Source organism: Silurus meridionalis, chromosome 4 (assembly GCF_014805685.1).
Source record: "Silurus meridionalis isolate SWU-2019-XX chromosome 4, ASM1480568v1, whole genome shotgun sequence".
Taxonomy (NCBI): Eukaryota; Metazoa; Chordata; class Actinopteri; order Siluriformes; family Siluridae; genus Silurus; species Silurus meridionalis.
This window is the reverse complement of record NC_060887.1, coordinates 5,876,716-5,889,169: the sequence shown is the minus strand read 5'-3', so window position 1 is coordinate 5,889,169 and position 12,454 is coordinate 5,876,716. Positions and strand designations below refer to the sequence as shown.

At 38.7% G+C, this 12,454-nt stretch overlaps 1 protein-coding gene and 2 non-coding genes across 3 annotated transcripts in view; 1 reads left to right on the top strand and 2 right to left on the bottom strand.

Annotated features, from left to right (window-relative positions):
- Nucleotides 1–8,511, top strand: part of LOC124384871 — a 169,343-nt gene extending 160,832 nt beyond the window's left edge. The window contains exons 12-13 of the mRNA XM_046847853.1: nucleotides 7,454–7,691; nucleotides 8,362–8,511. Coding sequence (XP_046703809.1) covers nucleotides 7,454–7,691; nucleotides 8,362–8,423 — 300 coding nt within the window. The 3' untranslated portion in view covers nucleotides 8,424–8,511. The remainder of the gene's footprint in view (nucleotides 1–7,453; nucleotides 7,692–8,361) is intronic.
- Nucleotides 4,869–4,941, bottom strand: trnav-uac. Its single transcript has one exon. It is a non-coding gene; the product is annotated as a tRNA-Val (tRNA).
- trnaa-ugc lies at nucleotides 5,333–5,405 on the bottom strand. Its single transcript has one exon. It is a non-coding gene; the product is annotated as a tRNA-Ala (tRNA).
- Nucleotides 8,512–12,454: the final 3,943 nt, after the last annotated feature.

Genomic DNA, 12,454 nt, shown 5'->3' with positions numbered 1-12,454 from the left:
GAGGATGAAGACCCTCTGCCGGGATGAAATGAACTGTACGACACCTGGAACGGTGAGTTTCCGAGCTTTATGGATTTTATTCTCTTTAAAACACAGAGTTTATCATTTATTATAATTATAATTATTATTAACCATCGGTACCGGAGTGAAGAGGGGAAAAGCGATGTTCCTCATGTTGTGTTTACTCCTGATCATTAGCATAAAGATCACAGACTTGCAGGAAAAGTGGATACATTTGTCTAAAATAAATAAATGATAAAGAAAGAAGGATAATAAAGAGTGATAATATTTCCATAAATGTTGCAGTGAGCAGAAATGGACCTTTCGGCTAATGGTGTAGGAGACATCATCATTAGCCTCATGCTAGCCGGGTTTGCTAGCGCTGCTTTTGTGTTTATTAGTTTATTAGAAACGTCTACTTTTTTTGACTAAAAGATGAATAAAACTATATTTAGGTTAATAAGATTACATAAGTTACATTAGTACATGAATTTACTTATAGTTCACTAAAAATCTGTGTAGTGTATGACTGAGTTGTTCCTCTGTGTGCTTCAGTAACTGCTGTTAAACTGAGAGGAAAGAAAAATGGCTTCAGTTCAGCAGAAATGAACTGATAAACAGTGTTAGGAAAAGACAAAGTGTTTAAATATTTACTCAAATATAAATTGTGATAACTTGTTAAAATGTTTTTAATGGTTTAATAGTGGATTTATTCAGGTTTAAACACACAAGCTGGTGGTGAAGGTAATATTGATTATAGATTCCTTTTACGAGACGCGTCTCACTGTGTGTTTGTCTCTTCAGACACAGGAAGATGGAGACAGGACACGACATCAGTCTCCTCCGAACAGCTCATCCCCTGTGAGGACTCGGTCTCCTCCAAGCAGCTCATCCCCTGTGAGGACTCAGTCTCCTCCAAGCAGCTCGTCCCCTGTGAGGACTCAGTCTCCTAGAAAGCAGCTTGTCTCCTTTGAGGACTCAGTCTCCTCCAAGCAGCTCGTCCCCTGTGAGGACTCAGTCTCCTCCAAGCAGCTCGTCTCCTTTGAGGACTCAGTCTCCTCCAAGCAGCTCGTCCCCTGTGAGGACTCAGTCTCCTCCAAGCAGCTCGTCCCCTGTGAGGACTCAGTCTCCTCCAAGCAGCTCGTCTCCTACCAGTCATGAGCCTCACATAGAGATAAATACAGAGCACATAGTTTTTGAACAGCTTTATGTTATAGGTTACAGAGGGGACAACACCAGGGGATCAGGAGGAGAAGGTAAAAGATGAAGAGATCAAGAGGAAGAAGATGAAGAGAAGATGTTATGGACTCGTCTCTGAGCAGCAGTTTAAAGTCTCATCTCACTCGTTCCTGTTCAGTATCTCACCTCAGGCCAGAGGATATCAAAGATTCCTGTAGATGATGTGTTGTGTATACAGTAGAACATCAGCTGTAGGAGAACCAGGGAATAATTGACTAAACAAGGATTTGAATATCAAGATTTTGCAGAAAGGAGGAAGTTGTTTTTGCTGATAACTGATCAAATGTTACACTAGGGCACTTTGTATTTGTGGAAGTGGTGTTACGAATCTCACGTGTAAACATTTGAATTGTTTTTATGCCTCGTTAGTCTTAAAACTAACATTTATAGAACTGACTAATAGAAAGTGTTTTTTTTTCATGGATCACCTCAAATCAGTGTTACATTCATTGTGTGTGTATAATGATGGCATGTCAGCTATAAGGGTGATGAAGGAAAAGTCAAATCTAAATGAAGTTTGTCACTTTTTTGTTTCTTGTCATTATTTGTTGTCCTCCCCATGTGCTGCTGTACACAGGTGAACAGAGACGTCCATTCCACACCAAGCTTTTTACAGAAATCACCAAATCTTGATTTTAATACTGCTGAGATGATTTTATAGGAGTTTAGTTTCTTATTTTAATACCAATATAAAAATCCCATACATATTATGGTGTAGTCGTGGACCAGTTGAGAAAACACTAAGTGCTTGTAAAAAGACTGGCAGCAGATCAAAATCAATCACATCTTTCATTAATGTTTTTTCTTTTTTAAATACATTTTTGGACCTGATTGTATTCAATAAAAATATGTATTACAGTTAATTTACCTTGTGATTAATTTACCAGATTATTTTATTCTTATGATAATTTCTTGCTTACAAACGTCTTAATAAGTAGATGATTATAATTGAAGGATGAACAGAGACTATAAATACTACCATGTGTTTAAGTACAAAATCTGTTTGTGTTCAGAGAAGGTAAGTATAATGAATAATCTAAGGAAGATTAGATAAAGTCTGTTAAAAGTGCAGTGTTGTCAGGAAACAGAAGGAAGCGAGGCCAGGTAGCATGAATAAATGATTTCTTTTCTAATAGCTCATAACACACATCTGACACGCTAATCACGTGTTCTCTCATTCTCTATTTTCAATGCACTTCTACTCCCCCTAATGGTCACTTTAAGTATAACACAACAACAGGTCACCACATGCAGTACAAACTAATTACACCTCAAATTAAACCCCACATTTTTATCAAAATCACATTCCAAACTGCAAACACGTGATTTCTATTAAATAATATAATTCTAAATATTTTAATACCCTACTGTGTCTAAACAGAGGAGCGCTATAGGAACTCGTGTAGGGTTTACAATCACACACCACTTCGCTTGTCTTAACACCACCTGTTTTCAGCTTCCGCGTCTGCATTTGAATCATTGAAGCCCCGCCTCTTTTGTGACGTCGGTATCTCTGATAGCGCCCTGGACTCGCTTTTATTGTCATGACAACTTTGTTGTGCTGCAGTTCAACACAAACATTTACTGACCACAGCAATGAAGCGCAAACAAACAGCTGAAATGTTTTTAATTGTTTTTAGTGATAAGCGTCAATGTTTTGAACAATCCGCTCTCCAAGACGCCAAAAAAGATTTTTCAGCCAGAAAGAGCGACTTTCAGAAGAAAGAAGGAGAAATAATGACAGATAATAAGACGGGTAACAGCTACAGCTGCTTCTCCTGCTGTCAACTTTATTCAACTTTATTGTCATTGTACAGAGAACAAGTACAGAGACAATGAAATATAGTTATCATTTAGTTCCTAAAACCACATTAAATATCAATCTGTCATGCAGGAAATATAAAATGATTTTGTACTGACTGAGTAATGCAGCACTTATAAAATATTTGTACTACAACATTGTGTGTGTTTAAGACTGGTGCAGTTTTGCATGACTCTGTTCTGTTCACTGTTTTAACTAGAAGTTTATAATGATTTCTGTTTAACTTAAAGTTTGTTTTTATTTTGTAGATAAATTTAACGTTGCCAAGTGCAGAGATAAAAAAGGCAACATCAGAAGGCCAATGAATGCCTACATGGTTTGGGCGAGGAAACAGAGGCCCATCTTTTCCAAGTCCAATCCAAATAGCAGCTCTGCAGAGATCAGCATGCAGCTTGGGATCGCGTGGAACAAACTGAGTGAAGAACAGAAGAAACCCTACTACACTGAATCATGGAGGCTTAAACAGGAACATGAACAGTTGTTTCCTGGTAGGTGAACTTTCTTTATAGACAAATGGCAAAATAACAAAACAAACGCATCAATTCTGACACTTTTATTGTTTTTATGTTGCTTCTTACTCTTTAAATTCTTCTTTTCTATCATGTAGATTGGGTTTATAAACCGCTTCCAAAGAAGGGAAGGAGAAAAGGCAGTTTGCAGAGTAGTGACTCACAGAGGAGACCTGATCATCAACCAAACCACCACATAGTCATGAACATGCCAGAAGAAGTACCAGTCCATGACCTCGTGCCTGAAGTTAGTGATCAGTTCCCCGGCCTTAGCCACCAAGAACTGCTGTCTCCTAAAGACATCTGCTTTGATCCTCCTCTTTTCCTTCTGTTTCTGAGTCGACTTTCTGCCAGACCAAGTGAGTTAGTAAACTTCATTGGAACAGTTTCAGAAGAATGACATGCAAATGAAGTTTTACTCTGCATCTTAAATAATCGCCATAATCGCCCCTCATTTACTTTAATATGCAGCTAAAATTGTGCACTTCTGTTTACAGCACCTGCTATGGGTCTGACTGTACAAGCAGTGAGGTTCAGCTCGAGGACGAGGAGGAAATCACTTTGCTGAACAACGACATCTTTTCCATTTTAAATGAGGAATATGGCTTTTTTAACCAGTCTGGAGACCAGAATCATACTGAAGACCCCCACAACAGCACAGAGATCCTGGATTCTGTACCAGCCTTTGACATCGACAGCTTCGAGGATCTGTTGAAGAAACTTGAAGAGATGGAAAATGATTCAGGAATAGAGGAAGATGGTGAAATACGAACGTTTCATGTACTTTAGTGTGCATGTTGTTTCACCATCTTTAATTTTTATTAAATTCTAATTTAAAGTTTTATTTAAATGAATAAAGATTTTCAATTCAAATCATGTCTAAAGTCTCTTCATCACAGAGAGCATTTACTCACTTTCCTGAAATCCACTTTAGTAAATTCAGTGATGTTTGATGTTCCTTAAAGAGAAGGAATTTGACAGAAAATCAAATGAGTTTCACTACAGGAATCACTCTGGGAGAGACCAACTATGGAAGCTCCTATGACACCACATCTGTCTTAACAGGTCGACCCGTCTGTCCCCCTCTTACAATGTCATTCACACTTTCTTCCCATGAAGGACCACATCAAGCTCTCTCAGCATATCCAGTTTTTAATGAGTACAGGGAGGTTGCATCTCACCCATGTCCTTCTTCATATGGAGGAACCATCTCGGGACCCTCACCTGATGTTCATCGCGTGCATGGTCCCTGTAACCGCAATGCACTAAAAGCATTTAGAATCAGAGACTCAAGGGCATGGATCCACTGGGGCTCGAACCCAGGACCTTCTGCGTGTAAAGCAGACGTGATGACCACTACACTATGGAACCTGCTGCTGAGAAGGTTGATGTCCAATGTGCATAGAGATAAACATCTCTCTCAAAATCTCAGTGGAAAAAAACTGTATAGTTGCAATCTGGAAAACATTTTGCCTGAATCGATATTTCTGCTTATTTGTGTGGTTCCATAATGTAGTAGTCATCACATCTGCTTTACATGCAGAAGATTCTGGGTTCAACCCCCAGTGGAACCATGCAGCTGGCAAACGTAAATGAGGTTTATGTTTTTGTGAACAGTTTTGTTAAGAAAGCGAAGATATTCCCACAAATCTTTACTCAATTCTGCAAATAAAAAAACAACAGGTTGGCATTTTTCTGCGTTGTGCTTGTAACAGCATTGGACAAAAAGCATTCCACAAGTAGAATCAGAGACTCAAGGTCATGGTTCCACTGGGGTTCGAACCCAGGACTTTCTGTGTGCAAAGCAGACATAATGACCACTACACTATGGAACCTGTTGCTAAGAAGGATTATGTCCAATGTGCATAAAGATAAACATCTCTCAAAATCTCAGTGGAAAATATTAATTAAACTTAGAAAACTCACTGACTCAAATGTTCCCAGGTTTTGCCCAATAATAGTTTTAGCCACGCAAATGAGTTTATTACTGCTGCTGACATTACTGAGTAAAATGCTGCTTCCTCAGAAGACCACACACAGTAGGCTCATGACCACCGAGTGAAAGATCTCCAGCATCTTAATGCACTTTATGCAAAAAACAAAAAAACAGGTTCCATGTAGTGATTCATCACTTCTGCTTTACATGCAGGAGGTTCTGGGTTTGACTCCCAGTGGAATCATGTATAAAACAAATATTATGTAAGAGTGTTTCTTCTTCTTTTAAACCATAGCGTGGTTGTGATCACCTCTGCTTTACACACAAAAGTGGCCATAAAACTTTAGGGAGAGAGACAAAAGCTGAGTCCCATGTGCTAGCAGGCCAAGATTTTTAAATAAAAAATACAATGAAAGTAAATATAAAATAAACCGTATCCTGCTAGAGGGAAAGAAATTCCACCATTAGGGTCCCTTAACTGGTTCCATTGTGTAGTGGCTAACATGATTTTCAAAGCCCTTTTTCTCACTCTGGATGTATACAGTTCTTGAAAAGTGGGCAGGGGGACACCGATAAAACTTGATTAAAGTTTATATATTATAAATTGTTACTCAATCCTGAAAATAAATGAACAGTTTTGCATGTTTTTGCATTTTGCTTGTAACAGAAATTGAGAAAAAGCATTCCAAAATTAGAAGCCAAGGCTCCAATGGAGCTCAAACCCAGGACCTTCTGCATGTAAAGCAGATGTGATGACGACTACACCATGGAACCTGTTGCTGACAAGCCTGATGTCCAATGTGTATAAATAGAAACATTTTTTAGATTTTTCTCAAACAAAAATAAAAATACAAGTAAATCCTGCTAGTAGGAAAATAAAATCAGAGGCTCAAGAGCATATCTCCACTGTGGGTCAAACCCAAGACCTTCTGCATGTAAAACAGACATGATGACCACTACACTCCAGTATTAACAATCAATGACTGTTTCTTCCAATGTTATAAATCACTATATACTGCTCCTTTATCTGCTGACACTTCAACTTTAGAGGCCTTTTTCAAAATGTATGTATTCCTACAATAAGTGTGGGTACAGCATTACAATTGGATGAGTTTATATCTGATACAGAAATAGCCTTAGCAAGTATGCCTTCTGGTAAATCACCTGGACCAGGATACGAAAATCTTAGCAAAATCTCTGAACTGCCGTCTGGAGAAAGTTCTGCCTTGTGTTATTTCACCTGAACAAACAGTCTTCATCAAGAACAGATACTCTTCTTGTAATATTGGGCGCATGTTGAATGTTATATATAACCCATCTCTATCTGACACTTCTTTAGAGGTGAAGGAGCAGAAGGTGGAGGAGCAGAAGGTTGAGAAGCAGAAGGTTGAGCAGCAGAAGGTGGAGGAGCAGAAGGTGGAGGATCAAAAAGAACAGGCTGAAGTCCTTTGGACTTTTGGAGACTTTAGAGAATGTGAGAAAATGTATAACTGTGTGTAGATAATCAGGTAAAATATTCTTTATGAGTCTGACTTTTTTATTTATTAGTCTGAGTGTGACTGATTATCACGAATCACACAGCACAACTTACTCAAAAGTCTAATGCTGAATGCTTCCTGTTTTTTTTAACCTAAAGAAATGTAAATGAAGTGATGAACACACTGGATGTTGTTGTTCTGTAGACAGTCACACTGCTGCTGAGAAATCTGGACTGTACTGTGGATGACGGACGTGTACGAAGTGTTCCTGAGATTTGGGACTGTCCTCACTGCACACGTCATTTATAACTACTGATCCTTACATTTTCCTTCTTTCCCAGTAGCTTGGGGTTTCCTCCCTGTACTCAGCTGGAGTATTTTCTGAATGTGGAGAGCTCTGATATTGCTAACCTCTAACACATTTGATGTGCACTCTTTGCTTTGTGTTTCTGCTCGCTGTCCCGTACAGGTCATGATGGAGAACAGACGCTCAAAAGGCATCGGGTATGTGACGTTTTCATCTCCTGATGAGGCTCGAGTAGACATCATGGAGATGAACGGCAGGGTGCTGGGCAGCAGGACTGTGTACTTAAGTCCCTCTCAGACCACCCAGGGACGAAGTCACGGCATGAAGGTAGAAACCATCTCGCCTTCAAAACCCTGCCCAGACCCAAGACCCAACGCCAACAAGAACATCCATCCACAGAGTGAGTCAAAGCCGTCCGATTAGTTTTGTGTTAAGTGCAGTTAAAGATTTAAAACAGAAGAGAACTATTCATGTTAGCAAAATTTACTTTCTGATTGGATGCTAACATGAGATGATTGTCTGCATCTACAGATGTTCCAGTTCTTGGAGAAGAAAACCAGCAGCAGTGGAACAGGCGATTCACACCAAAGCCTCTCAGACTGGACACACAGGAACTATTCTGATTCTATTTCCAGTGTGTTTTATAGAGACCTTCATGATCTGGAGCAGGTTTTGGTCACAGCTGTGTTTGGTCACATGTAATAATTGGTTTAATACTGAATGATTGATCAGTGTGTATTATTAAAGTCAGCAATGTAAACACACACATGCACTCAAACATTGGATGCTGAATTTGTTCTGTTTTCTGTAGAAATGAGGATTAGATCCTCTATTATACCAGAACCAGTGTACACTTGCAGCAAGTTTCTGCTCTCAGAAAATGACCTTTAAATAAAAGTGCTTCATTGTTCATTCACCAGTGAGACCAGAACCTTGTTAATAAAAGAACACCGCTGTTCTGTTTATATTATGGGATACAGACAGTGCTTGTTATTTCTCATGGTTTTCTACATGAGAGTGATGTAATGCTCATGTTTTTGCTTTCTGTATCTCCTCACTCACTCCTACAGGTGGTACTGCACAATTGACGGTCCAAAGGCTTTGGATTTGTCTGATATTCCTCTCTGGATGAAGACACTAATGCCATCAGAGAGTTGAATGGAAAGCTGGTGAGCAGGAGGTCACTGTGTATCACTATGGCTGAGCAGTGGACAGGGAGCAGCCGCCACACCAAGCCCTACCTCCATCCATCCAGGAACATGCAGTGGTTCCATCTACAGCGTAAGTCATACTGTCCTCATAATGTCCTACAAAACTTTACTAAACACACACTGTGTACCAGTCAAACACACACATTATGTAAAGTAACACATCTCTGTTTTTCTCTTTCAGGTCATCGTGCTGTCGTTCTGCTCCACTGAATTCATCATTTTATTTATTTTGCTTTTAATTATTATTTCTTTCTCTTTTTTACAGAAATAGTTTTATTACTGTAAATAAATATGTAAATAACTAACAGTAATGAAGTGTTTCATTATTGATCATTCATAAAATTCCCTCTTAATACATGAGAACTTTCATTAGAACTGAAAGAGACGGTGCTGTGAAAAGAGAACAGTAATAACAGAGTTGTGTTTGTGAAAACCCTGGAAACAGATCATGTAAATACACTACTCTGATGCTGACACCATTTATTTAATGGATGAATAAAATTGATCTGAAATAAATTCAAATATTTAAGCTGTAATACTGCACTGTATTTAACTTATTATTATTATTATTATTATTATTATTATTATTATTATTATATATTGTTATAATTTTAAATGTATTGATAGATTTTATTTTGAAACTTTATATTTTGATGTTTTATTTCAGTTAATAAATTTTTTATTGTATTTAATTTGTGTCGGTTTATGTTCTAATCTCTAATATACACTAAAAGCCTTTATATTTATAAATGTGTATTTAAATCACAGATATTAAAAAATTAATAATATGTAAAAGATCTAATATCTACCAAAAAATCACTCAGTGTTGATTTAAGATGTTTGGACATTTATTCCAGCTCATAAATCCTATAAAACATGCAGCATTAAACATGAACTTCCAGCAGATGAACATCTCATAATACTGTCTGGAAGTGAGAAATGTACAGGTTGTTTTACTCCATACACATGAACTTACTTTGATCAGAAACACAATCATACTCCAAATCAATTCATCAATAAAGTCAATAAAAGAATCCCAAACTGCTGTGTGTCTTGTCCTCGCTATTAATGACGTCATTAGAGCTCCACTACTTCTAATGACCTGCTGTGACAGTGAGCTCTAATACACATCACACTGCCACCTACAGGTCATTTATGATTCTGCAACATTCATAGAGTCACTCCGGTCAACTTCCGGTTCTCAACTCGGATTCACTCGCTTTATACACAGTTTACAGCCGTTTTTATCTTATTTATGACTGTAATATCGCTCTTCTCTCAGGAACAACAGAAAAGCTGTGAAGACGATATTTTATCTGCTCTTTACCTCTGTAATGTGCGCATGCGCATAGTGTCAGGTTAAAAGAGACCGGGTTATGTCACAGACGGAGGCGGGGCATCTGCCTGTGACGTCACAGTAAGGCAACGTCTATAATTGGAAACGCGTCTCTGTTTCTCTCATTTCCGAGGTTTTTGAGTAAAGAGGCATAAACATGGAGCTCTTCAGAAGGTTTAGAGAGATTTTTCAAACCAGAAGATCGAAGAAAACTAAGCAGATTGCTGAAATGAAGGAGAAGCTGGAACACATGGAGAAAGTAGAGAAAGACTTGGATGCATTTTCTCTTCTAATGTTAGAGAAGATAACAGAAGAGAAAGAAGAGAAAGCCATTCTGCTACAGACGGTGCAAAAGCTGGAGGCTACTTTGGCTTCTGAGCGAAAGCAGCAGGAACAGGACATAACTGAGAGAAGCCAGAGCTGGGCGAGAGAACAAAAACAACTGGAGGAACGTGTTGCTCAGCTTGAGTTTATTTTGGAGCAGACCACCATGGAGCTCCAGTCTTCCTTGAAAATCAATGAGGAACTGGAGAAAACTGTAGAATGTGAGAGAGAGAGCTGGACAAGAGAACAAACGAAAGTGGAGAAACATGTTGCTCAGCTTGAGGTCACTTTGGAACAGACCACCATGGAGCTCCAGTCTTCCTGAAAATCCATGAGGAACTGGAGAAAACTGTAAAATGTGAGAGAGAGAGCTGGACGAGAGAACAAAAACGACTGGAGGAACATGTTGCTCAGCTTAAGCTCACTTTGGAACAGACCACCATGGAGCTCCAGGATACTCAGAATCACTGTGAGAAAATAAAAAATAGTGCAGAGCAGGAGAGAGATCATTTGATCAGAGAGAAAGAGCGACTGGAGGAACGTGTTGCTCAGTTTGAGCCCACGTTGGATTTTAAAGAAAAACAGGAGGATGAAAGAGAGAAAACTAAACTTGACATAGAGGAGAGGAACAACTTACAGCTTCAGACCAACAGGGGGCTCCAGGATACCCAGAATCTCTGTGAGGAAGAAAAGAAGACTTCAGAGAATAAAACAGATCATTATATGAGAGTCCGAGAGCGATGGGAGGAAATTGTTGCTCAGCTGAGACAAGAAAACATTCAAAAGAAAAGGAGAAATAGAAAAAAAAGAAGACGACAAGAGAAACAGAGAGTCTGAACATGCCTTTTTCCTTTTTCTGTTTCTCTTATGGCTATTTATGATAGTTTTACACTTATAGTCAATAGTATAAAGCTGAGTGTAAAGCTATTGTATCTTGTAGATCGTCTCGTCTTTTGATCATTTTTTATTTCTGTCTTGTCAAATCTTTTTTTAATCTTTTTAAATCTTGATTTTAATCTTTTACTACAAAGAGTCACAATAAACACTAATAACAACCATTATTTTTGTCTTCCTTACAAACGGCGTATGACCTCCTCATGGATTCTTCCACTTAGTTTATATCGCTCTTGTGGGGCAGGGGGCTGTGGCTCGGGGTCATAATGCTGAGGGGGAGGGAGGTCAGGAGGAGAGGAAACTGGTCCTCAGTGCCACATTGTGCAAAACACCACACACCCTGATAATCTTACACACTTTTTCCGGTTGGTATAGAAATCTTCCACCTGAGACATCCAGAGCTCCACATCTGCATTTCTGGAGGTGAGGAGCGTCTGAGGGGTGAAGCCTCTGTCACCTGTCATATTATAGACTACATCAGGACAATGTTTACAATTTCTACATGTTGTTAAAGTCACCAAGAAGCCAGTCATCACTTCCTGCAGCTGCATAGATCACATAGATCCAGGAGCACAGCTGTAGGAATCTAAATCAGCTTATTATTCAATCATCATCATGGGCCGAGAAATCATCATGGTCCCTGGAGACTCTTTCTCTCCTTAATCTTCCATTGGTGTAATCCTCCAGCAGTGCCATCATGCAGCATTACACACGGGGGTCACCACAGCATTTATATGTTTACAGTAATTACACTGATCATTAACACCTTGGCAAAATCAGCATGAATTAGTGGCATCACCACCAGTGATACAATTTGAAGATGAAAATGTGACATGTGAACACGTTTCTTCATGCCAGTTTTGTCATGAACATCATTATAGTTAGGACTGAAAATGAGAACATAAAGAGAGTAACGACTGTGTGAGAGCGTAATGGCTGCATTTCCAGATTTATTGAAGGAAAATATGTCGTTATTTACACTGTGTTCTGCAGTTATCTAATGGTAGGGGATTTGATGTTCTCCTGTATTCCATGCAGTCGGGCATCTCCTCCTCCTGCGCTCCCGTAGTGGAATGTGATGGTGAGACGCCGCTGATTACAAATTTAGAGTGAATTTTTATTTAACATTTGAGTTGGATTTTATAAGAAGGTGTTTATGAAATAACTATCACTCAGTACAAACCCAAATAACCTGCAGGATTTCATCTTCATGATCACAACACTTCAAACAAAACATCTACAGTACATACAGGATTCAGGGCCATTTTTTTTGTATTTTTTGTATTATTTATTGGACTGTAGTTTATGTTAACAGTCTGCTACACTGATTCAGGACTACAGTTTGTATCTGATCATCACTTAACATCATTTAGCTGTAATAAATGGACATTTAGTGAA